This window comes from Hippopotamus amphibius, chromosome 15, assembly GCF_030028045.1.
Source record: "Hippopotamus amphibius kiboko isolate mHipAmp2 chromosome 15, mHipAmp2.hap2, whole genome shotgun sequence".
NCBI lineage: Eukaryota > Metazoa > Chordata > Mammalia > Artiodactyla > Hippopotamidae > Hippopotamus > Hippopotamus amphibius.
The window spans coordinates 17,161,717-17,187,046 of record NC_080200.1 but is presented as its reverse complement, the minus strand read 5'-3'; the positions used below and the strand labels follow the sequence as shown (position 1 = coordinate 17,187,046).

The window sequence follows — 25,330 nt, the reverse complement described above, 5'->3', positions numbered from 1 at the left end:
ACAAAGCGATTTTGCCAGTTCAAAGGGGTAATGTATGTAAAGCTTTTAGTATGGCAATGCTTAATATTTGGTCTTATTATTGTTAAGCTCCAAGACAACACACACATGTATAGATAGATAGATAGATAGATAGATAGATAGATAGATAGATAGATAGATAGACAGATAATCGTTAAGAATATATATATATTCTTAACAATAATCCCACATCGTAAGCAAAAGAGAGTTTACAATCAGTATGTAGGTTCTGATGAACTGTGAAATCTATAAAGAGTTCTATTCAAAGTTAATGATTTTTAAATTGGCATGAGGTTAAGTTTCAGTGACCAAGGAAATGGAATGCTGTAGGCCACTCTATTCCCTGCTCAGAGACTAAAGAAATTCTGAATATTCTAAGCAAGGTTTACAGGAGGGATCTGGAAAATCTGCCAAACCTTCTGAGAATGTTTGGAATTACCCTGCTGCAGCTTCATTGACTTTAAGCCGTAGGAATGTACTACAGCATCTGCCTGTCTTTCTGTGGCAGATGGAATTCCACCATATCCACTGACCCAGGCCTTCACCCACCCCTGTGAACAAACCGTGTGTAAACACAAGCAGACGACTGTGATTTCTTCTAGAACTTGTAGTGATGAACCTTCAGATTAAATAAGAGAGATCTAGGCTGCACCTAATTACTTAAAGAATACACTATCAATTTGCCAGAGTAAATGCGGCAATGAACTTGGAAATATCCTACGGGACCAACAAAGAACACCACGTCTATCTCTCAGTTGTGTTCCTGGAGGATGCGTGGTTTGTGTAATTTCCTTTTTTTGTTATTGCTGGAAAATATTCCAGTTCAATTTTTTAAAACTAAAGCTATGTGAACTATTTGTATGAAAGTCTATTATCTCAGGATTGAAACATAAAATTTATTTTTCCTTCCAAATTGGTCAGAATTTTCCTCTCTATTCCTAAGCACCTATACAACTTTACTATTAAATTCAGCTTTAGGATGTGCCCAGATCTGACAGGAAAAATCTGGACATTTTCCATTAACAGCAATCATAAATTAGTTACATAGTAGTGGATTTTTGTGAAGAATGAGGCAGGCAGATGGACTCTAAAGTTGGGCTGACTTGACTGGGCAAGTATTTTAATCTTTCTGAGCCTCAGTTTCCTTATTTGCAAAATGGGGGCTGTGTTACCCATTTCCTAGGGTTTTAAACATAATCTAAGATTGCATAGGTAAGACCCCTGGCAGGGCCCCAGTAAAATATATTTCTCTCTTCCTCTTCAACACCAGCAAGCTGCTCTCAAACCAAAGGCTGGAGCTGAGAAATCACAGCAAGTGTTCTAACAGTGACACAGTGGGTTTGAGTAAAATGTAACTGATTTTGAATTAAAAGCAAAATAATACAGAAAATTTATGTATATTTATATTTGGAGTAAATATATACATATTTATATTATATATATATTTACTCCAAATATGCTGTTTTGCAATTTAAATGTAGCAGACATGCTGTGTATATTTAAAAGTAGTATTTTGGTAGATATTTGTTGTTATTTGTTCACTAAATCTAACTAAATCAAATATTTGTGAAATCATCTCTAATTCAACAGGTATTATGTTTTTGCCAAATATCTCTGCCATCCTGTTTTAAGAGAATAATAAATTTATTTTTAATCTAAATAAAGACCTTTTGCATTCCAGATTTTAAATTCAAGAGTCAATGTGAGGCGTGGCAGGGTAGAGAGAACTCTGGTCAGGGATTCAGGGACTGCGCAATCCTTGGAAACTTTGGATCTATCTAACGCTGTGTCTTTGGAGAAGTTGCCTCACTCTCCAAAATGAGAGAGCAGAATTAGATCTAAAACTAGTCAGTAATAAAATAATATTCTTCTTACTTCTATAATGACACCAAGACCAGCTGTATATATAAATATAAGGACAGCATAACTAGGTGTCCGAAGCCTGATGCTGATGACAAGAAAATTTAAAATAAGCATGGAAAAACATCACATGAGAGAAAATAATTTTAAAGAATAATTCCCCAAAACTAGATTTTGGATGGATATTTTAAAGATACATTTTCATCCTTAAAGCTTTTTTTCCCACATTCTTTTTTTTTATTGTGGTAAAACAGGAATAACACAAAATTTACCATCTTAGCCATTTTTAAGTGTACAGTTCAGTGCTGTTAAATACATTCACATTGTAAGGCAGCCATCACCACCATCAATTCCTGTAACACTTTTCATCTTGTAAAACTGAAATTCTATACCCATTAAGCAATAACTCTCTATTCTCCCTTCTCCCCAGCCCCTGGCAACCACCATTCTACTTTGTCTCTATGATTTTGATTACTCTAAGTATCTTATACAAGTGAAATCACAGGGTATCTGTCCTTTTGTGACTGGCTTATTCCACTCGGCATAGTGTCCTCAAAGTTCACCCATATTATAATGTGTCAGAACTTCCTTCCTTTCTAAGGCTGAATAATATTCTATTGTATGTATACCCCACAGTTTTTGTTTATCCATTCATCCATCAATAGAGTCATGGCTGAGTTCTTTTGTTCTTTTCAAGATGGTTTTGGCTATTTAGGGTCCCCTTGAGATTCCACATGAATTTTAAGATGGATTTTTCTATTTATGAAAAAATAAGTCATTGGAATTTTGATAGGGATTGGACTGAATTGCTTTGGAAGCTGTAGATTGCTTCGGGTAGTATTGACATTTTAACAATATTAAGTCTTTCAATCCATGAACATGGGATGTTGTTTCCATTTATTTACATCTTAATTTCTTCCAGCAATAATTTGTAGTTTTCATTATACAACTCTCTCACTTCCTTGGTTTAAGTTGGTTACTAAGTATTTTACTCCTTTGGATGCCATTGTAAATGACATCGTTTTTGTAATTTCCTTTTCAGATTATTCATTTTGTATAGGAATGCAACTGTTTTTTTTTTTTTTTTTTAACGTTGACTTTGTATCCTGCTACTTTGCTGAATTCATTCATTAGTTCTAGTAGGTTTTTTTTTTAACCTATTAGAACTATAGAGTGCAATCTTTAGGGTTTTCTATATATCATCTGTAAACAGAGATAATTTTCCTTCTTCCTTTCCAATTTCTTTTCTTTTTCTTGTCTAATTGCTCTGGCTAGAACTTCCAGTACTATGTTGAATAGAAGTGGGAAAACAGGCATCCTTGCCTTGTTCTAGATCTTAGAGGAAACACTTTCATTTTTCCTGAGTATGTTCACATGTGTGGCTCTGTGTCGTTTCTCTCTGATGAACAGGGCCGTGTCAGGTGGTGTGTTTTAGCATATTTGTGAGGTTAAAATGGCTTTAGGTAGTCTGTGTGCTGATGGGTGGGTTTGTGTTCCTGTCTTATTTGTAGTTTGGTGTGAGGTGTCCAACACTGACAACTGCAGACAGTCGGACGAAGCCGAGTCTTAGACTCTGAAACAGGGCTCCATGAGAGTTCTCTGCAGTTAATCTTCCCTGTGTCTGAGGACTCCCTAGTAGTCTAGCATCCTGGATTCTGGGCTCCCTCCCCAGAGCCTCCTGCTTGAGTTCTGATGGAGTAGTCCAGACTTCAGAGGTTGCTTGTCCCAGCAATAAAGGGGCTTAAAGAAGACTGTCCAAACCCAGACTAATGGCAGAGTGTTAAGTCAAACAAATACCAGTTATGTCAGGACCTTTGCAGTCCTTTCTGGTGTCCAAGGTTGTCTGCTGGTGTTCAGCTGGTTCTCTGTGGGAATTATTGCATCTTTTGATGTATCCCTGATGCATCTGTGGAGAGGAATGCATTCCACATCCTTCTACTTCGCTGCCATCTTTCTTCTGATCCATTGATTTAAAAAAATTTTTTTTGAGTAATTATATTTGTTTTACTTTTTAAATGCTATTTTTAAACAGTTATTTATTATTGATTGATTCATTGACTGATTGGCTGTGGTTGGGTCTTTGTGTCTCTATGTGGGCTTTCTCTAGTTGTGATGAGCAGGGGCTACTCTTCATTGCAGTGTGCACAGGCTTCTTACTGCAGTGGCTTCTCTTGTTGTGGAGCACAGGCTCTAGGTGTGCGGGCTTCAGTAGCTGCAGCAGGTGGGCTCAGTAGTTGAGGTACATGGGCTTAGCTGCTCCGTGGCATGTTGGATCTTCCCAGACCAGTGTTCGAACCCGTGTCCCCTGCATTGGTGGGCAGATTTTAAACCACTGCACCACCAGGGAAGTTCCATTGATTGTTTAAAAGTGTTGTTTTCCACAATTTTTTGAATTTTCCAGTTTTCCTTTTAGTAGTGATTTCTAACTTCCTCTCATTTCTTGCAAAGCAGGTCTAGTGGTTACAAACTTCCTCAGCTTTTGTGTCTTATTAATTTTTCCACATTTTTCAAGGACAGTTTTGCAAATATGAGTTTTTGTTGAGAGGTGTTTTTTTTCTTTTAGCACTTTTAATGCATCAGTCCACTGTCTTCCGGCCTCAAAATTCTTGATGAGAAGCCTGATAAGCTTATTGTGAATGTCTTGTATGCAATGATTTGCTTCTTTCTTGCTGCTTTCAACATTCTTTGCAAGTTTGATTACACTGTGTCTTGGTGTGGACCTCTTTGAGTTCACCTTACCTGGAGTTCACAGAGTTTCTTGGACATTTATATTCATGTATTTCATCAAATTTGGTAGTTTTCAGCCATTGTTTTTTCAGTATTCTCTCTCTCTGCTCCCTTTTCTTTCTCTTCTCCTTCTGTGACTCTCACAATGCATTCGTCTGTTTGATGGTGTCCCACAGGTCCCTTAGGCTCTGTTTGCTTTCCTTCAATCTTGTTTCTTTCTGCTCCTCAGCCTTGATAATTTCTGGTATCCTATATTCAAGGTCTCTGATTCTTTCTTCTGCATGCTCAAATCTGCCTTTGACTCCTCTAGTGAACTTTTCATGTCAATTGTACTTTTCAGCTCCAGAATTTGATTTTGGTTTCTTAAGTTTTCTGTCTCCTTATTATCATTTTGCTCACGGTTTTCTTGACTTTCACTACATCTTCATTTAGTTCTTTTAGCATCATTCAGTTATTTAAGTCTAACAGATCTGCCATTAGGTCTTTTTTTCAGGGACAGTTTATGTTTATTTTTTTCATTTGAATGGGCCACACTTTCCTGTTTCTTTGTATACCTTGTGAATACCTTGTTAAACTATGGACATTTGAGTCTAATAATGTTAATTCTGGAAATTGGATTCTCCTCCTTCTGCAGGGTTTGCTGTGTTGTTTTGGTTTTTTTTTTTTTATTGATTGTTGAAGGCTGGCTCTGTTCCAAGGGTCAGCCTGGGTTGTAAACTTAAGGTTTCCTCAGGTCTTTTCTGAGTGTTTTCCTGGGTACATGTGGTCATTTTCTAATTTTCCCTACATATGTAGTTGTTTTTTAACATCCTAGTCTTTAACATCTAGCTTCCTAAAGGGGAAAAGGTGAAAAATGAAGGGTGGGAGGGAAGGGTTCTAGCTCTTTAAGTCTCCTGAAAGTTATTTCAGCTGGAGCAGGAGAGGCTTACAACAATGGGGGAGAGGTGTAACAATGGCTGTCCATCTCTTTTTCTGTGTCTCTGCAACAAGAAGCAGTAATCAGCCATCAAGCTCAGATCCTTGATATTTGGAGGACAGGGCCCTTTTTGCCCATCTGGGCTCCCATAAAAGCTGCTCCAGGAACACAGTGCACAGCTGTCTGTCTGCCATGTGGCTTGAAGTGGGAATGGGTAATTACTACTGTACTAAGAACTGAAATTTGCCCAAATTGGTCTCCCCAGTTTTCTACTGGAAGCTGCAATACTTCCAGAGATTCCAGAGTTCCATAATAGTTAATCTGACAGATTCTGCCAGTGCAACTCTTGTCTAGGTTGGGAGACAGATTCCTGGTGCTTCCTATTCCATCTTTCCAGAATCCTCTTCATTCCTAAAGGTTTTTGAATCCACATACTTCAGTTATATCTAGTTCCTGTAGCCCAGTGTGGTCCCTTCCCAATTACAGCACAGATGTTAATCAATTACTCCTTGTGTCAGGAGACATTTAATGTATTCCAGGGGTCAACAAGCTTTTTCTGTAAGGAGGTAGACAGTAAATATTTTTGGTTTTGGAACTATATACTCTGTCATCACCACTCAACTCTGCCACTGCTGCTTGAAAGCAGCAATAGACAAGATGTAAATGAACAGAGTGAGGCTGCATTCCAATAAGACAACATTTGTGGACACTGAAATTTAAGGCTTGTTTCTGTTTTTTTTTTTAAATTTTTTGGTTGCTTCAGATCTTAGTTGCAGTGTGTGGACTCTTTGTTGTGGTATACAGGCTTCTCTCTAGTTGTGGCACGCAAGTTTTCTCTTCTCTAGTTGTAGTGTGTGGGCTCCAGAGCGTGTGAGCTCTGTAGTGTGTGGCACACAGTCTCTCTAGCGGAGGTGTGCGAGCTTAGTAGTTATGGCGAATGGGCTCAGCTGCCCCACAGCATGTGTGATCCTAGTTCCCCGACCAGGGAGCAAACCTGTATTCTCTGCATTGGAAGGTGGATTCTTTACCAGGGAAGTCCCTGAGTGTCATATTATTTCATGGGTCTGAAGTATTGTCTTTCTTCTGATTTTTTTAATCATTTGAAAATGTTAAAAATCAGGAAGTTCCCTGGTGGCCTACTGATTAGGATTCCGGCCTTTCACTGCTGTGGCCCAGGTTCAACCCCTGGTCAGGGAACTAAGATCCTGCAAGCCATATGGTGCACCACCCCCCTCCAAAGAAAAAAAGGTTAAAAACCCATTCTCAGTTCATTGCCTTAACAAATGCAGGCTGTGGGCCGATTTGGCCCATGGCAAGGTTTACTGATTCCTGAGGCATTCAAAATACTTGGAGCTACACTAATGTTGAATAAATAACTTTCTCCCAAGAACAACAGAATGGTACAGTTGCCTTTTTATAATATTAACTAGGTTTAACAGTACTAGAAACTTTTAGTTAGATATCCTCAACACAACTTTAGCAAAGTCAATCTAAGGATCCTACAGGTGGAAAGGTTTTCAAAATCAGCAGAAATGGCTGTCTGTACTATCTAAACTCACCAAACATAATATAGTACTGGGATTTTCCATTCAGGTTCTTCTGATCCACGTCTGCAGGGAAGAGCTTAATGTAGCCCCCTCCACAGTCTATCTTCTGCTCGTGTTTCACTGTATACTGAATGACCAGAGTCTTCCCTTTATTGCTAAATGGTTTGAACCGTGCAGAGATGGCGTAGAATCGGCTATTTTGAGTGGTTTGCAGACCTTTAAATAAAAAGCACTCATGAAGGATTAGGAATGACACTGCTCAGCAATGCAGGGAATTAAATGGTTGTCCTCCCCCACCCTTGATAATAAATCTCCCAACCATTTATATTGATCCTGTGCCTATAGCACACCTGTACAATAACAGACAACGAGCTTATCACTAACAGGCTCTCTGCTGCCACAGAACTTCTATTTCATATCCTCATGTACATGTTTTTGTACTTAATATACCACTGTTAGGTCTTAAGTTATAAAAACACTTCAGCTCTAACTGGCAAATATGCAGTCTAATAATGGATAAAAGATTAATTTTGCTTCCCTTCATTTTCCAAGGGGTGGTAATATACAAGGAAGCTTTGTAGCAACTGGGTTAAAAATTGGAGCATTCTACTGCTTTTCCTTAATTTTCATCTTAAAACAGCTACTTAAGAGACAACAGCTGATGGAGGACAGAGCGCTGACTGGTAAAAAAAAAAAAAAAGTGCTTCACTTCACTGGATGAGCTGGTCCGTGGGGTGTCATCTGTGTGGTGGCTCTTTTTATAAAGATACCATCCTTTTGTCATCTGAATTACTTGTATTTTATAAGTTTAGCCATTTACTTCAAAACCAAAACCTCTTTTCAGTAGCCGCAAGGCTCTGTACCAATTTCTTATCTTATACCAGAGTATAAGACACACCTGACAACAAGGACCTACTGTATAGCACAGGGAACTATACTCAATATTTTGTAATAACCCATAAGGGAAAAGAATCTGAATATATATATATATATATATATATACACACACACACATACATATAACTGAATCACTGTGCTGTACACCTGAGACTAACACAATATTATAAATCAACTATACTTAAATTAAAAAAAAGACAAATCTGAAAACAGAGTCAGTCTTCTTATAATCTACCCTTCCTTACAACACACTCCAGCCCCCATAACTGCCTATTCTGAGAGCCATCCTTAATGAACCTGGCATTTTGTATCAGTATATCTAAGCCTGAACTCACGGTTGACTCCCCACTTCCACACCTATCTCTCTCTCTCTCCCCTCCATTCTTCCCTAACCCTGGCCTTTCTCAGGTGATCTGTAGCCCCTCCCCCTACATCCAGATAATTCCTAAGGCCATCTGACTCACCACCTCCCTTTGTGTCTCACCACACTCTTTAGCCACTGCCATCGCCTCTCACCACCTCCCATCTCTGTCTGGCTAAATTCTATTGAACTTTCCATCCATGGCTTCTATATCATGGTCCTGGGAGACCACAATGAAAGGGGTCAAATTCACATGTATCCTCAGTGCCTTGCCTGTGTCTGCTCTCAGTAGATAGGTGGTGCTGGAGTGAATGAAATGCACAAAGTCTCAGGATTTCAGGTTAAAGGAAGGACAAACATTGTAGGAATGAAAACAAATGACAACCCTGCTCCTCAGACAAGCTTCATAGAATCACTTGTTATATTCACTCCATTTTTGCCTATAATGCATATACACTCCAAAACCAGAGGCTGCTGGGTGTTAGGGGAACACTGGAGTAACAGGGCCAAGATGGAAGTTGAGTGGAAGGCAGTGAAGAGGGAAACTTTTCATCTAAATCAGGGGTTGGCAAACTTTTTTTCTGTGAAGGCCAGGGAATAAATATTTTACACTTTGGGAGCCATTCATTCTCTGTCTTAACCACTCAATTCTGCCTTTGCAGCTTGGAAGCAGGCATAGACTGTATGCAAATGAATAAGCATGGCTGTGTTCCACTAACACTTTATTTATGGACCCTGCAATTTCAGACATTTCACTGAATTCTGTATAATTTTTACACAACGCCAAACACTATTCCCTTTTCTATTTTTCTCCAGCAATTAAACAATGCAGAAACCGTTCCCAGCTAACTGGCTGTACAAAAAATAGGCAGTAGAGGAGCTGTAGTTTGTCTATCTTTGATCATCAGAAATGAGAAGCCAGAATAGAGAGTTATTCTTGGTACCAGCACGCTACTGACTTGGGGGGACTAGGCCACAAGGGAAGCCTCTGGGGATGGAGGTGGGGTCTGAAAATATTCCTGTTATGGCCTGGGTGTGCAGTTGTAAACATTCATCCTATTGGACCCCCTAAGATCCGTGCATTTGACAGCATATAACTTTTACCTTGATTTTTTTTTTTAATGTGAAAATAAAAACGAGAAATATCTTCTAATCTTTTTCCTTCCGTAGGGCAAGGCCCTCGGGTGTCCAAACTCACTTGACTAGTGTTTGTAAAGAGGGTTTATCTTGGTCAAGTAAAGAAAGAGAAGACAAAAAGACCATACCCATGCCTGTTTCCCAACTGGTAAAATGAGTTTTAGGGGTGTGCCACACCTACCTTGAAAGGTTGCTTTGGGGGTCGGGGGGTGGGGGAGTTAACATTCAGCTTGATTTTCTCACAATTCCTACACTAACCTTTGTCTTTCTCTTTATGACCATAAAATTTCCCGGACGAGAGTCTAAAATATCCAAATTGGGAGTCATTGGTGGACTGCACCCATCGGTTCCTCCAGCGCTCTGTGGGGAAGAAATAACACCGGTTAGGGCTGAAAAATGTTAATTTGAGTCGAGAGGAGAGTGAGGGGGACCCTCAAGGCTTCGAAGCTTCGAGGTTTTACCACCACGGATCCCTCGGCGACAGGCCGGGGCCAGTGGCAACTCGGGCCATCAGGAGGGCAGCCGGGTATGAGGGAGCTTACGTCCCCGCCACCACGGGGGGCGCCCCTTCACCTCCATCTAGAAATTCCTCCTGGAAGTATACGGTGGCCAGAGCCACCCGCAACACACAGACTGCCCAGAGAGGGACGCGAGCCGCGGCCATGGAGGGTGCGCTGCCACTTCTCGTAACCGCGCCTTTGCACTCGGCGGTCTCCGCGGCGCGCTCGCCCTGTCCCGGAACCACAACTCCCGTCACGCCTAGCGATTGTGACCCAAGACACCATTGGGACCTGACGCGCGGTGCACGCCGGGCCCGCCCCCTAACTATCATTCCCATGACGCCTCGCGATTGTGACCTGGAGCTCTATTGGTCCTCGGGACGCGGGGTGCACTGGGAGATGCAGTCTCTTTCGCCCTGGCGCCGTTGCCGGGGGCAACGGTCCCCCTGGCGCGAGTGTCCAGCCGAGAGCGACGGCGACCTCTGCGGAAGGACTTCGTGGGAGGAGGTTGGCGGGGGCTGGCTGGGCGGTGGCCGGACTATTGATGCCCGGGCTCGGGAGAGGAGTTGCGGGGAAACAGGGCGCGCTCCGGAGCTGGGCAGGTCGGGCGGCGGGAGGGCGGCCCGGCGCCTCACGCCTCAGTTTACCGGTCTGGGGCCCTCTGGCTAGCGTGGTGCGATGTGGGTCGCTCCAGGCCTGGGGGAAGAGCCCGACGGTCTGAGCGACGCCTGTGTTTTCAAATTTGAGTTTATTTTTAATAACTTTATCGGTAATCCATCTGCATAGCATACAATTCACCCCTTCTAAGCGTCCAACTCCCTTTGTTTTTAGTACATTTACCAAGTGGTTGCAAACATCACCATCCAGCTTTAGAGCTTGTCAGTTACCCCAAGTGTCTCTCTCCTGCCCCTTTGCAGTTTATCTCCGCTCTACCACCCCCAGCCCCAGGCAACCACTGATGGGATTTCTGAGTCTATAGATGTACCTTTCCTGGACAATCCTTTTAACTGGAATTATGCTGGGGTGTGGTTTTTTGCATCATCTGGTATTTTCCCTTCGTATGGTGTGTTTGACGTATATGCAAGTTGTGTGTGTCATTATTTGTTCTTTGTTGTTACTGAATAGTATCTCATTTATGGGTGGACCTCAGTTCTCATCCATTCACTAATTAATGGATATTTGGGTTGTTTCCACTTTTTGTCTGTTATGAATAAGAACTATTATGAACATTTGCATGCATTTCAGTTATCTTGGGCTACATAGGAGTGGAATTGCTGCATCATTTGGTAATTATATTTAACTTTTTGAGGAACTGCCAGACAGTTTTCCAGGTTGGCAACTGCATCATTTTACAGTCTCCTCCAAAAGGATATGAATGTACCAATTTCTTCACACTCTCGCCAACCGCTTGTTATTTTCAGTGGTTTTGATTATAGCCACCCTAGTGGGTGTAAAGTGAGATCTCATAGTGGTTTTGATTTGAATTTCTCTCATGGCTGATGTTGAACATCTTTTCATGTGCTCATTGGCCATTTGTATTTTGTTGTTGTTGTTGTTAAGTATCTGTTCATATCTTTGGCCTCTTGGTTTATTTTTAATTGTGTGTTTTAAAAATACATCTATTTCTGAAACTAACACAATATTGTAAATCAACTGTACTTCAATAAAATTTTTTAATTAAAAATATTTATTTTAGTTGTGGTAAAATGTATATGACATAAAATTTACTCCTTTAATCATTTTTGACTTTTTTTTTTTTTTTTGGCCATGCCATGCAGCTTGTGGGATCTCAGTTCCCTGACCAGGGATTGAAACCAGGCCGCAGCAGTGAAAGCCCAGAATCCTAACCACTAGGCCACTAGGGGACTCCCTTTCTTTTTTAACTTCTTTTTATTTTTTAATTTAATTTTTAAAGTTATTGATTGATTGATTTTATTTTATTTTTAAACCGAGGGAAACTTTCAGAAGAACTAGATGCCAGAAAACCTGGCCTGGTGGTCAAGCTTTCCCTCTGACTCACAAAATGGCCTGGGCCAAGTCATCTCTGGAGCCTAGGCAACAAAAATATTCACAAAGATAGCTGTCGATGTTATTCCAGTGCTTTCTACTACCCCTTCACCACGTCCTTCCAGCTAAAAGTTAGTCTGTTATGCAGATAGTCCAAATACCGTTATTATTGCTATCTTAAATTTATTGCGTGCTTATTTCATGCCCAACACTGAACATAGGAATCCAATGAGGAATATAGGAATCCTATTATTCCCTTTTTACAGACGAGCAAGCTGAGGCACAGAGTGGTTAAGTAACTTGACCAGGATCACTCACACTAGGAATTCTGCACTGTTTCTTTTGCGTGTGGTTTTTCATTCATTGACTCTGGTGGTCAGGCCTGTGCTGGCCACTCTTAGTACACAGGTGGTTAAGAGGGGAATGACTGAGCAAGCGCACTAGTCAGAGAAACAGACAGTGAAATAATTTGTTCTTGTACAGAATGCTAGGGTCTGGATTAAATGCTTTGCCTTGCACAAAATATTTGGACTCTGCTTTGAAAGGTGTATAAGACGTAGGGTTGCCAGGTTTAACAAATCAAAATACTGGACACCCAGTTGAATTTCAATTTAAGATAAACAACAAGTAATTTTTTCGTGTAAAAATATTTGGAACATTATACGTTTTAAGATAAAAATATTTGGGTCATGCCTATATTTTTAAAATTATTTGCTATTCATCTGAAATTCAAATAACTGGGTGTTCTGTATTTAATCTGGCAATCCCAATAAGGTTGTTTTCCAAGTGGACAGAGTGGGGGAAAAAAGGCTTTTTTGGGTCTCACAGTAAATTTTTTTTTTTTGATAAAAGTAGCACATGACCTTGCTAAAATATTCAAACAGTATGGAGCTGAAGTGTGGTTCTGCATCTTATCTTTCCTGCCTCACAGATTATTATGCTGGAGACATTATTACGCACACAGATCCCCCCCATTTCTTTTAACGGCTACATAGTATTCCACTGTCTGTCTGTGGTCACCTGAACTTCGCTGGGCCTCTGTGGATGGGATCAGGTTTCTGATGAGTACAAACAATGCTACCAAGACATTCCTTGAACATATATCTCTATGTGCATTTGAGAATGTAATTGTAGGTAAATTCCCAGATGTGGAATTGTGGGGTCACGGGGTCTGTACATTTCACATTTTCTTTCTCTCTTCTTCTTTTTTTTATATTTACTTATTTATTTAGCTGTTTCGGGTCTTAGATGTGGCACATGGACTCTTAGTTGTGGCATGTGGGCTCTAGTTCCCTGACCAGCGATCGAACCCAGCCCCCTGCATTGGAAGCGCAGTCGTAACCACCTGACCACCAGGGAAGTCCCCACATTTTCATTGCTTTTGCCAAGTTCCTTACTGAAGGGCCTGTAGCAAACATACACATATTATATTTTTCCATTTTTTAAAATCTTTTGAAACCTTGGTAAATCTTGCAGTGGGTTGTTCATGTTCTTTCAGGGGTACATGGGAACTCTGAGAATATGATGAAAACTCTGGCTCTTCTCCCCCAAATACTGTACACTAGCACACACATACAGCATTTGGCTGACATTTGGTTGGAGGTCTGTGTCTGTCTCTAGCGCCCATCCCCGCTCCCAGGGCAGTGGTTCTCACACTTTAAATAAAATAAGATTTCTGGGGAGCTCATTACATATACAGATTGTGTTTCAACAGATCTTTTTGAGAGAGTTGAGGACACTTGGATAAAGGAGGAGATCGGACTTGGGGTGCGACTGGGGAGTTGATCTCAGAGTAGAGGTGGGGCGACTGGAGAGGCAGTGAGGCACTGTAGGGGTGAGCGGGGTCTTTGGAACTGGCCTGAGCTTTGAATTTGGCTCTGCTACTCACTGGCCAGGTGACCTAACCCTTGGGGGCCTTCATTTCTTCCATCTCCTCTATGCAAGGGGGACGACAACAACTGACTCCTAGGATCGAGTGAGGGTTAAATGAGATACTGTAGCTCTGAGCATAGTACCTGGCACACTGCTGGGCCCGAGATGCACTGTCTTTTGCCTTTAATATGTCACATGTCTCACTTAAGACCTGGCCTTGGATGGTAATTCAATGGTAATAGATTAGGTGTCTTATTATTTTTGTTGTCATCATCTGGCTTGAAGGGGAAGCTCTGGCCAGATGGAAAAGGGGGGATATGGTCTCTCCCCGGTGGTGGAGGCATTGAGAGATTTGAATGTGCAGTATGAAAATCAGGTATTTTTACTGTAAGTTTTCTTTCTTTGCTCCCTAGAATGGCTTCAGTAAGAAAAACCAACCATCCCGTGCATGATATCTTTGGCGACTTCAGTGATATTTCCTTAGAAGATTCAAAGATGGCAGCAATCCGAAACTTGGAAATCAGTAGAAGTCTTACCAAAATAGCAGCCGGTCCGAGCAGATTTCTAAAAAGAAACCAGACTATGGGTGGAAAATACTTACTCCCGAAAGAGAACGCTGTCCTGGGGGGCGGGTCCCGGCCCTCTTCAGGTAGACCCTCAACCACTGCCTCGAAGGTCAGGGCCAACGCTGCGCTCACAAAGCTGGCCCAGATAGAAACCAAGATCAGGAACCGGAAGATGCAGATGGGTTTTTCTGACGTGGAATCTGACTCGGAGACCTCTGAGGGAAGGCTTCCTAGCAAAGCAGATGAAAATCCCCCCAGGAGGACGGTTGACCTTTCTTCACAGAACACAGACAAAACCTCCCAGAAACAGGCCCTTGAAATTCCTGTCCCTGAGAGTGACATGCCGAGTGGGAAGGTCAGTAGGTTTCTAAAGAAGAGAGAAGCACCTGTGGAAAACATATCCCCTGAAACACATGTTGGGAAAGAGAGGGATTTTCAAACACCCAAAGAGAAAAAACCTCCTAGAAAATTGGATTCTCCAGACAGTGATGAAGAGGAAATGAAAGAGTTGCTGGGAAGCTTGATGGACTCTTCTAGCGTAAAAGAAACATCCACGAGTCAGGGTTTCACCCGCACCAAAGTCAGTGAGAAAGAACGAGCAAAACTAGTCTTGGTAAGGTTTGCATGTATTTATTTTGTACTTGTATGTACTTTGCATTTGTACCTTTATGTCATACAACTAGAGACTTTTGATGAGAGCCATCACCCATAAACACTTGAGAAAGTGTTTGATGAAGAAAGGTTGGGTTTCAGCCAATCACAGGTACCCATTGCTGGTCTGGTCTGTAAGGGACAGGACTTGGGACACGCCAGGCAGTTTTGCACTAAATGAAGCTTGTAACTGTATCCACCACTTGGTACGACTGATCTAACACCAGCTGTGATCGCTGCCATTTGTGGTCCATGCCTACTTGCTGGTGGTACCGCACAGGAATCACTAACTTAGGAAGGCTGCATTTCCATTTTTAAAAAATTGAGGTGAAATTTACATAACCTAAAATTAACCTATTAAAAATGAACAATCCAGTGGCATTTAGTGCCTTCACAGTGTTGTGTAACCACCACCTCTGTCTAGTTCCCAAACATTTTCGTCATCCCAAAAGGAAACCCTTACCGAGTAATCACTCCCTGTTTCCCCCTCCCCCAGGCCCTAACAACCACTAATCTTCTTTCTGTCTCTGCGGGTTTGCCTTTTCTGGACATCTCATGTAATGGAGTCATACAGCCTGTGGCCTTTTGTGTCTGGTTCTTTCCCTTAGCACGATGTTTTCAAGGTTCACTCACATTGTAGCGTGCGTCAGTGCTTCATTCCTTTCTACGGCTGAGTAACATTCCATCGTATGGATGGACCCCATTTTGTTTATCCATTCATCCGTTGTTGGACATTTGGGATTGTGAATAGTGTACAAGTATCCGTTTGAGTCCCTGTTTTCAATTCTTTCTGTTTATATCTAGGAGTGGAAGTGTTGGGTCCTATAGTAATTGTGTGTGTAACTTACTGAGGAGCAAACTGTTTCCCACAGTGGTGCACCATTTTACATCCCCACCAGCAGTGTATGAGGGTTCCAATTTCTCCATGTCCTCACCAACACATGTTACTTTTTGGGATTCTAGCCATCCTAGTTGGTGTGAAGTGATGGCAAAAGTCTGCGTATTGATTTTGACTCTGTTGATGGCCCGTATTCTCAGGGGCCTTAGTTTAGAAAATTTGTAATTAACTATGTATTTGAAAGCAAAGTGATGTTTCTGATTATTTGTGGAGTATTTCTGATCCCAGTATTATCTCGTCTAAATGCGATACCTTGACTTCCAGAGATGAGGGGAGAGGAGAGAAAGGGGCAGAGAGGGATGATGATTTGCTCACCGAGGCCTCGTTGCTCTCCACCGGTCACGAAGTCCTGTGGTAAGGACTTAGGTAGCATGTTTGGTAATTTCCCTTCTTTTGTTCCTGCCAAAGTAGGATCAGATCCCAACTCAGCCGAGAGTCCTTTCGCTGCCCAGTAAGGACCTTTCCAGCTCAAAGCCATCTCCGACATCACATCTGCCAACCTCACGGTCAGCAGATGGGAGCCTTCGCAGTGCTGGCTTGAGAACTCGCTCCCCACAGACTCCCATCTCAGAGGACACAGCCTCCCGCACAGCGTCGCTTTCCGTCCCTGCTGCCTTTCCAAAGGCTGTGCCCTTGACAGTGGGGGACAGCAAGCTCTCATCCTCCCCCAGAAGGAGTGAGGCTGGGCCTCAGGAAGAGTCTCCCTCAGAAGCTGCCGATGACAGTCTACACGGTAACCTTCGTCCCTGTGCAAAGTTGTCACCCCGGGCAGGAAGGGTGAGACCGACTCTAGGGTCCCTGGCATGGTGGTCACAGGGTATTGTCGTGAGGGGTGCGAGTCACACCCTCGGCTTCCTGACCTTCTTTCCTAGTTGAGGGGCCAGGTCAGATTTTTTTGTTCTGTCTTTAAAGCCTTCTTTTAGTAACCCCGCCCAATGACAGAGCAAAACCAGAAATCCTTCTAGAGTCTCATGCAAGAGGAAGGCAATGCAATTTGCCTTGTTGTAAAAGAGAAATTTGCTTTCTTTCCTTTTTAAATTCAGAAAAAGAAACCAGTCTCTAACCAGCCACAAACATTTTTATTATTTCACCATCATTCAACATGTTTTTATTTATTTATTTATTTATTTAGGTTGCACAGGTCTTTGTTGCAGCAGGTGTGCTCCTTAGTTGCGGCTTGCCGGCTCCTTAGTTGCAGCATGCATGTGAGATCTAGTTCCCAGACGGGGGATCGAACCCAGGCCCCCTGCATTGGGAGCACAGCGTCTTAACCACTGTACCACCAGGGAAGTCCCCAACTTGATTTTTATTTTAATATTGTATGTATTTAAGAAAGAGCAGAAAGAAAAAAGATATGCAACCAACATTGATTTCTCCCCTCTGGGGCATCTTTTCATCAAATCCGAGTGAAATAACTGTGTCTGGGGGGCCTGCCGTCTGCCAGCACGTGCCAGGCATGGTGGTGTCAGCAATGTGATGACAAACAAACTCATCCCCGCCCCAAGTTGCCGGGATGACCTGTAGCCTACAAATCAGCTGTAGGGGAGGAGAAATAGCTTTTTCCTTGTGTCCTTCCAGGTTCTTGGCTGGGGCTCTGTAACAAAAGACAGGTTTCAGATATTAAATAAATATTTAATGTACGTGTTACGTGCCACAGGAGCCTTCGTTAGGAAATGGAGACCTGAAGACGTGATCATGCCTTCTGCTAGGTTTGATGAGGAGTGGAAAGTCATGGGAAAATGTGAGAGACAAAAGGATATGAGCTCAGGGAAGTAGATGAGGGGAGACGTAGCTGGAATTGCTCAGTGTCCCCCATCTTGGACATAGGTTGCTTCTTCCCTCCGGGTAGAGGGAGAGCACATCTTACCAGAGGGCCTTACGAGCCGCTTCAGGGGAGAAGGTCAGGAAGTCCTTGCAGCCCCTGCTGTGTCTCAGATTCCTGCAGCTCAAAATATCCAAGATGCCAAGGTACTACCATGTAGGGGGCAGGGAGGAGGGCCTGCCAACCAAAGTCCCTTCCACACACCCTCATGAGGGTCAGAGAAGGTGGTAGGTTGGGCTCTTGGATGTGAGGAGGCCCCTTTGAGCCCCCTCAGGGACCACCATCGTCTCGACGCCATTTGGCACCTCAGTGATGTTGGTTCGGATCTCTGGGCCCAAGGGGCTGGTGAGGGGGTGTCCTAGCCAGCCTGGTGGGTGTGGGTGAGAAGGTGGGCGGAGCTGGTGGGTGGGGCGCCGGACCTGGGTTCCTGCCCTCCTGGGCTTCCCATCCAGGCTGCCCCTCAGCCTTCACTGTTGGCCTCAAGAGCCCCCTCGGTGTCCAGGCCCCACCTCCCCCCATCCGGATGCAGCCTCGACAAAGGCAGTGAGTACCAGTCTGAGTTTGGGGTCCAGCATACCTGGGTTGGACATCCTTGCTTCACCCCTTTCTGGCCATGCAGTCTCAGGCCCTCTGAGCCTCGGTTTCCTCATCTGTAACGTGAGGCAGAGCTGTGTTAGTGAGCTAGTGCCCGTGGAGTGCCTCGGGGCGTCCTCCTGCACGGTGAGCCTGTGCGTGTCATGGTTGGCTGACGTGACAATGATCTCATTCCTCAGCCAGTGACAACACTGTCCTGCGCGCTCGTCCACAGTCTTCTGCAGTGCTTTGGCGCTAGCCAGCCGGGACGGCTTCGTTCAGAGGCTTTGTCCATGAACGTGTCTCTGGACTTAAGTGCCACGTGTGTAGTGGCGACTGGCAGCGTTAGTGGAGCTCGGGGCGGGGGGGCGAGCCCCTAGTACTGGAGTGACGAGTTGGGCTTTGATCTGGGTCTTACGCTGTCGGGGCAGCCTGGCGTTTGGGCCTGCACTCAGCTGATCTTTCCAGAGCGTGGGCGGCTCACGGTTCCTCTTTCCCGCTCACCCCCAGCTTGTGCCTCCTGCGTGAGGGCCTGGCTCCCGTCTGCTCTTGCTGACTGTCCCCTGCCTGTTCCTACAATCGCATCCTGCCTCCTCTGGGAGACTCATCCCTCCAACCCAGCGCGGCTGCTTTGTGCCCTCTGTGAAGCCCCTAGACACCTTGGGCCCTTCAGTGTCTGCCCAGCTCAGCCACGACTGGGTCATGTACCTGCTTGGGTTTTGACGCCCCCGCAGTGTGGACCACCCCCACCCCCAGTCGCCCCCACACACAGCCCCTGTGCTCTGTGCCACGTGCTTGAATCCCGGCCAACCCTGGCTGCCCATCCCCCTTCCCCTCCCAGGCAGGACTGGGCTCCTGTTGACGGGACAGAAACCTGCTGGGGCACCGGAACTGCGCACAGCCGTCCTGCTCCTGAGTCGCCCACACCTGTGGCATTTGGGTGCTGGCGACTGGCCAGGTGGCACCACAAAGTGGTCGTTCGCCTGAGCTCCTGGGCCCTTCACTTGCTTTACATGAGAACCTGGACGAGGGTTCACTCCCCCAGCGGAGGGCCCATCCCTCCTACCTCAAGCACACTTGTCACCAAGCATCGTTCCTTGCATTGTGATGGTCTCCTCTCTCTAGGCCAGGGGCTGGGAGCCCCGTGGTCTGTGTTTTTGTTTTTTTGTCTTTCTCGCCCCACCGCGCGGCTCGTGGGATCTTAGTTCCCTGACCAGGGCCCTCGGCAGTGAAAGCAAGGAGTCCTAACAACTGGGCTGCCAGGAAATTCCCCAGTTGTCTGTTTTTATAAATAAAGTTTTATTGGGACACAGCCACACCCATTTGTTTACGCATGGCCCGTGGCGGCTTTCGCACAAGGGTAGAGCTGAGCAAGCTTGACAGAGAAAAGACTAGCCCAAAAAGCCAAAAATATTTACTACTTAGCCCTTTAGAGAAAAAGCGCTCAGACCCCTGGGCTAGCTTTCTGAGGACAGGGACTGCACGGCTTCTGGTCTTCCCGTGCCTGGCGCTTAGCCCGGTGCCTACAACAGGGTAGTAAACACTTGTGGAGTAAATACATGAGTAAATATTGGCATGTTACATTTTTAATTACAGATTTTAGAATAAACATTTTATCCCTTGATGATTTGGCTCCAGCTGTCAGTGAGAAATCAGACTCGGAACGGAAAGTAAGTACAATGAACTGATTTTTCATTTTCGGTCTTTAGGTAGAACAGCTTGCAACCCTTATGTTTCCCTTAGGCCAGTGGTTCTCACCCCGGGGGTGACTGTGCCTCCAGGGGACACTTGGTGATGTGTGGCGACGCTGTGGTCATGGCTGGGGTGCGGGGTGCTACTGGCATCCAGTGGGTGGTGGCCAGGGAGATGCTCAGTGTCCCGCAATGCACGGGACGGCCCCCACTGCAAAGCATGTCCATGTTTTAAATGCCAGCCTGCCACGGGTAGAGACCCTGATGTAGGTGATAACAGGAGAGAGCTAGTTAACGCATCAGACGATTCAAGCAGGTCCCGCTTCAGCCTCCCCACAATAGTACGTGCACTAACCCGCTCTTGTTCTAATGCCCCGTGGTGATTCTTGCCGTTTTAGTAACCACTGCATGACCAATGCGTGTTTTTATGATACATAATAATGACACTGTAACAGATCTCACCCACGTGCCACATACGCATGCTCGCACCATCAGTGCTAAATGCAGCAGGGTTTCAGCTCGTGCGGAAGGGCTCACGATACTCGGCCTGCCCAAAGCCAGGAAGGACAGTGTGGCCCCTCAGCTGCTGGGCCCCTGGGGCGCCCTCATTCTAACGCAGAGGCATTCTGAGCATGTTGCTTTCCAAAACTCTCCAGTGACCTCTGCCATCCTTTGTTTTAGAAAGATGGTCAGGAGGAAGAGGCATCCCTCAAAAGCCCCTGGGCAGGGGGCCCCTCCTCTGGAAGCGAGATCTCTGAGCGCCTGAGCCAGCGGTCAGCCTTGTCCCCTGGGCCCGAGGGCACGTCTAGCCTGGGGTCGACGTCTGGGGAACCTACAGCCAGCACGGCGAGCTCGGCTTACTCGGAAGATTTTGAAAAATCCCCCAGTCCGACAGCTTCTGAGTCGACGGCCCATTCTGAGGAGTGTCCCAACAGGATGCTGGCCACTTGGTCTGAATTTTCTGCAAGCCTGAAGACAGACCTTCCTCCACCAACTCCCAGGTCTTGGAAGAAGCGGGCCAGGGGTGTTACAAGAGTCATGGTGAAGGAGACGGCTGTGCAGACCCCCGATCCCGCCTTCACCTACCAGTGGGCTAAGGGTAAGCACGTTGGCCCGAGGAGCGGAAGGGGGAGGGGCGGGCCAGCGACAGGAACCCCAAGTGACAGGGGCCCCAAGTGACAGGGGCCAAGAGGTCTGGGCTGTTGTCATTCGCTGGCTGCGGGGACCTCAGCACCCGGTTTCCTCTTCCATGGAAGACGGGGGCTCCCTGGATGTTCCCCACTGTCCTCCAAGCTCTAAAACACTGAGAGGTTTCAGAACCAAAGACGAAGGCGGTGGTTCTCAGCTGGGGTGATCCTGGCCCCAGGGGACATCGGCAAGGTCTGGGTGACGGGCAGCCTGTGGGTGGGGGCCAGGGCTGCTCTCAACATCCTGCAGTGGCCAGGACGGCCCAGCAGTGCCCGGGGTGACAGGAGACGCCTTCCGGGACAGCGTGTCCTCAGGAGCCATGTGGGGCCCCAGCGCGGGGGTGCAAGGGCTGCCATGTCTCCCACCTCGCCGTACACCCGCCCAGACCTCACACCTGGCCGGGGGCACACCTGTCCCGTTTCTCAGAGAGGAAGGTCAGTCAGATGCACCAAGTCGAATCACTAGAAGGTGTTCAAGAGGATTTTAAATCCGGGTTCTGTGACTCAGAAACCTCTGTGTCCCTCTCTATGTTCTCCTGCTGCCTTTCTGACAATGTAGCCTGTGGGCAGCAAATGTGTGCATTTCTGGTTTGTTTTTTTCTGCAATGTAAAGAGATGCTTTTGTAACACACTGGTGGTGCTGATTTCCTAGACTAGGCCTGACATTGAGAGGAGGGAGGAAAAAGGCAGCCTAAATAAACGAGCCTGTCAGAGTCCAGAGGATTTTCCGAAGCCCTCAGAGCCGGGCAAGGGCACGATGCCACAGTCGTCAGCCGCCCTGTGCTGCAGTGACCGTTTCAACCAGCTCACCTGACTTGTGTATTGAATGGGGAGAACCTACCAGAAAGGCAGAGGCAGGTTTGGGGAAATTTTAAAAAGGAGAAATGTTAAAAAAACAAGGATGGCCCTCATGTTCAGAAAGAGAAAAGGACAGATTCATGTAGCTTATTTCAGCATCTACCTGTTAATGAGAAAGTCATTCCTCTGAATCCTGCCCATTCACCCCTCCCCCTTTGTCCTTGGGACAGCGGCCGGCGTGGCGGCCATCGGACCAGCCCTGGGAGGCGCCTACGTGGACCCCTCGCCCATCGCCAGCCACGTCATCAGCGCGGACGCCGTAGAAGGTAAAAGCCCGGCTCGCCCTGTGGGTCCCTTAGGTGAATTGGACACATTTTACCTGCAACTTCACGCCCACCCTTGGACATGTGGGCCCCGCTTTGGTGCTGGGTTCCGGGAATCCATTAGTGGGGATTGTCACAGCCAAGGCAACTGCCACAACTTCTGGGATCCCAGATGGCAGAGTGTCCCAGAACCTGGTCTTGCAATAGGACACTGATGTTGGACAAAACGGGAAGGTTACCAGGAACGTACCCATGACCCTCCACCTGCACGGGGCCATCTTTATTTTGTGTTTTTTCCTCTGAGCCTTTATTGTCCAGAATCCAAGGCAGCTTTTCTCTGGAAGACACTCAGGCGGTACCGAGGGCCCAGCCCCGTGGGCACGACGCTCGCCTCCCTCGTTGAGGGTGGCGGAGTCGTGGAGCCCTGGGGAGGCCCAGCCCCGCCCGGGGTGAGAGGAAGGTGCCTGACAGTCACCCTAGGAAACCCAGTCTGTGCCAGGGCCCCGTGAGGCTGCTGATGGCTCGCACGACATAAGCAAGGGTCCGTCTAGAACCTGTTCTTTTTCACCCATTTCAATTTTCTTAACGTTTTTAGAAGATGAAGATATTAAAATATATTGGTTGTAATAAGTGAAACATTTATATCCTTTAAAAAAAAAATCCTTTTTTAAAAATGTAATATTAACCTCAGTGTTTTTTCCATGTTACTGTATGGTCTTAGTAATGATCATTTTTAACAATTGCAGTTATTTTTAATTATACTTTTATTTAGTTAAAAATATTTTAATTGCATTTTAAATTTTAAGTTATTTTAATTACATGTTTAAAAATTCATAGTGTAAAGTTTGCCCTATTCCCCATTTTAAAAATATTTATTTATTTTAAATTTGTTTTTGGCTGCATTGGGTCTTCATTGAGGTGCGCAGGCTTCTCATGGTGGTTTCATCACAGAGCACAGGCTCTAGGCATGTGGGATCTTCCCTGACCAGGGATCGAACCCGTGTCCCCTGCATTCGCAGGGGGATTCTTAACCACTGCGCCACCAGGGAAGCCCCTCTTCTCCATTTTTAAGTGTATACTTCAGGAGTGTTAGATCCACGCCGTGAAGTTGCACAGTTTGGGGAGGCGTCACTGGCTTTCTTTTCTTGTGTTGTACGCCGAGGCTGAGGCTTCTGGTTCTGCCTGGGAGCTGAGCTGAGCATGTGAGATCCACACAGAGTCAGTGAAGACAGCAGTTCATTTCCTACCAAGTAGAGACAGGCACAGAATAGGCGAGGCCTCTGCTGCTTCTGAAGGTGGTCGCACCTGCCCAGCGCATCCCGGCACAGCCCAGGGGTGGGGGCTGCAGAGACCTTGCAGGACGTGGGACTGGCCAGGGGGGATGGCGCCCCGGGGACCCCTGACTGACGCGGAGCTGGGTGCAGCCCTGACAGCGTACAGCCCGGCTGTGTTCGCGCTCAACGACGTGCTGAAGCAGCAGCTGAGCCTGACGCAGCAGTTCATCGAGGCCAGCCGGCACCTGCACGCGTCCCTCCTGTCCTGCCTGGACCGGGACTCGTTCCACTACCACACCCTGGAGGAAACCAAAGAGGTGACCGTGGCACAGCTACCCCTTCCCCGGGGAGAGAGAGGGCAGGCGGCTTCCCGTGCTTAGCCTCGGTCGGCGGGGACACTGGGGGCCCAGCCACCTTCCCCTTCAGTCTTTGTGGAAGGAGCCCCGTTCTCTCTTTGGCCGTGACCAGGGCTGGTATGGGGTGAGGGCACCGAGAGCCAGCCGCAGCCCAGGCTCTGTGTGACCTCAGACCAAAGGCGACCTCCTCAGTGAGGGTCCTGTCCCTCCACCGACCCTTCCCATGGGCAGCCCGGCGGGGCCTCTCTCTTCAGTCCTGAGGGCTGAAGCTCAAGGGATGTCATCCTAACCTCTCTTTTTCCCTGCAAAATTTTTTTTTGTCTGATTACAGAAAGCATTATTTTATGAAAATTTTGTTGGAGATAATGTAGCTTATAAAGTTCTCCATAATTTCAGAGGTAACTATTACCAACTTGATATATATTCTTTAGATTTTTCCTATGTAAAACATAAACTGTTATGTATACGTACAATATATCTTATGTTTTTTATACAATGTGTAAAATATATGGAATAGGTATAGTATTACATATAATAACATATTTCTTTACAGAAAAAGCATCATACTATATGAATTGCTCTGCATGGTGACTTTTTATCATTTTATCTACAAATATTTCAGTATATAGTTCTTAAAAATAAGGACTTTGAAAAAAGTCACAATACCATTATAATACTGATACCAAAACCAAAGTAACTTTTCTTAATGTCATTAGATATCCAGTTTACAGATTTCTGCTCATCTCATAGAATTTGTACCTTTTGTTCCTATTTTTTTCATCGGTACCCAAAGTTGTACATCGAGATTGTTTGGCGTCTTTCTACCTCCTAATCTAGAGCAGTGGTTCTCAGCCCTGAGTAGCGTCAGATCCCTGAGGGCCTGACCACCGGGGTTGTGTTGGCGGCAGGGTGGGCCTGGGAGTGGGCGTTTCTCCCACAGGCCCATACCCACTTTGAGAACCACTGCTCTACAGGTCTGGCCCCCTCCCCCACCTTTTACTTCCTTTAAGTTTATTAGTCAGAAGAAAACAGGTTGTCCCGTGGTTTCCCACATTCTGGACTTGACTGATTGCACCCCTGTGGAGTCCTTTAACTTGTTCCTCTGTTGGATGTGCACTGGCTGATAGGATGCACGTCGAAGCAATCTGACCACTTCACCTGCCTACAGCCCATGAGTGGCTTCCTGCTCTCTGTTCCAGGCCCAACATCCTGAGAGTTGCACCCAAGCCCTTCTCCCCAACCTGTATCCTCTGCGGGCACCCCAGGTAGCGCCGCCCCCCCACAGCAGTCCCTCTTCCCTTTCAGACTCAGTCAGGGCTCGCCCCCTGCAAGGTACCTGCTGGGAGCCT

General features: G+C 45.7%; 2 protein-coding genes across 6 annotated transcripts in view; one reads left to right on the top strand and one right to left on the bottom strand.

Annotated features, from left to right (window-relative positions):
- CALR3 (calreticulin 3) overlaps window positions 1-10,181 on the bottom strand; it is a 31,348-nt gene extending 21,167 nt beyond the window's left edge. The window contains exons 1-3 of one of the 2 annotated variants that reach the window (XM_057710129.1): window positions 10,037-10,181; window positions 9,722-9,823; window positions 7,081-7,284 (exon numbers count right to left, since the gene is read on the bottom strand). In XM_057710129.1, the coding sequence (XP_057566112.1) occupies window positions 7,081-7,284; window positions 9,722-9,823; window positions 10,037-10,127 (397 nt within the window). In that variant the 5' untranslated portion in view covers window positions 10,128-10,181. The remainder of the gene's footprint in view (window positions 1-7,080; window positions 7,285-9,721; window positions 9,824-10,036) is intronic. The other variant, XM_057710130.1, reaches the window with a different exon arrangement.
- A 180-nt stretch (window positions 10,182-10,361) lies between these two features.
- The window catches only part of C15H19orf44 (chromosome 15 C19orf44 homolog), an 18,111-nt gene continuing 3,142 nt past the window's right edge, over window positions 10,362-25,330 (top strand). For 2 of the 4 annotated variants that reach the window (XM_057709247.1, XM_057709246.1), the window contains exons 1-7: window positions 10,362-10,470; window positions 14,256-15,021; window positions 16,369-16,690; window positions 19,949-20,022; window positions 20,725-21,142; window positions 22,259-22,354; window positions 23,776-23,942. In XM_057709247.1, the coding sequence (XP_057565230.1) occupies window positions 14,257-15,021; window positions 16,369-16,690; window positions 19,949-20,022; window positions 20,725-21,142; window positions 22,259-22,354; window positions 23,776-23,942 (1,842 nt within the window). In that variant the 5' untranslated portion in view covers window positions 10,362-10,470; window position 14,256. Of the gene's footprint in view, window positions 10,471-14,255; window positions 15,022-16,368; window positions 16,691-19,948; window positions 20,023-20,724; window positions 21,143-22,258; window positions 22,355-23,775; window positions 23,943-24,312; window positions 24,380-25,330 lie in introns of all 4 variants that reach the window. The other 2 variants (XM_057709245.1, XM_057709248.1) reach the window with 2 other exon arrangements.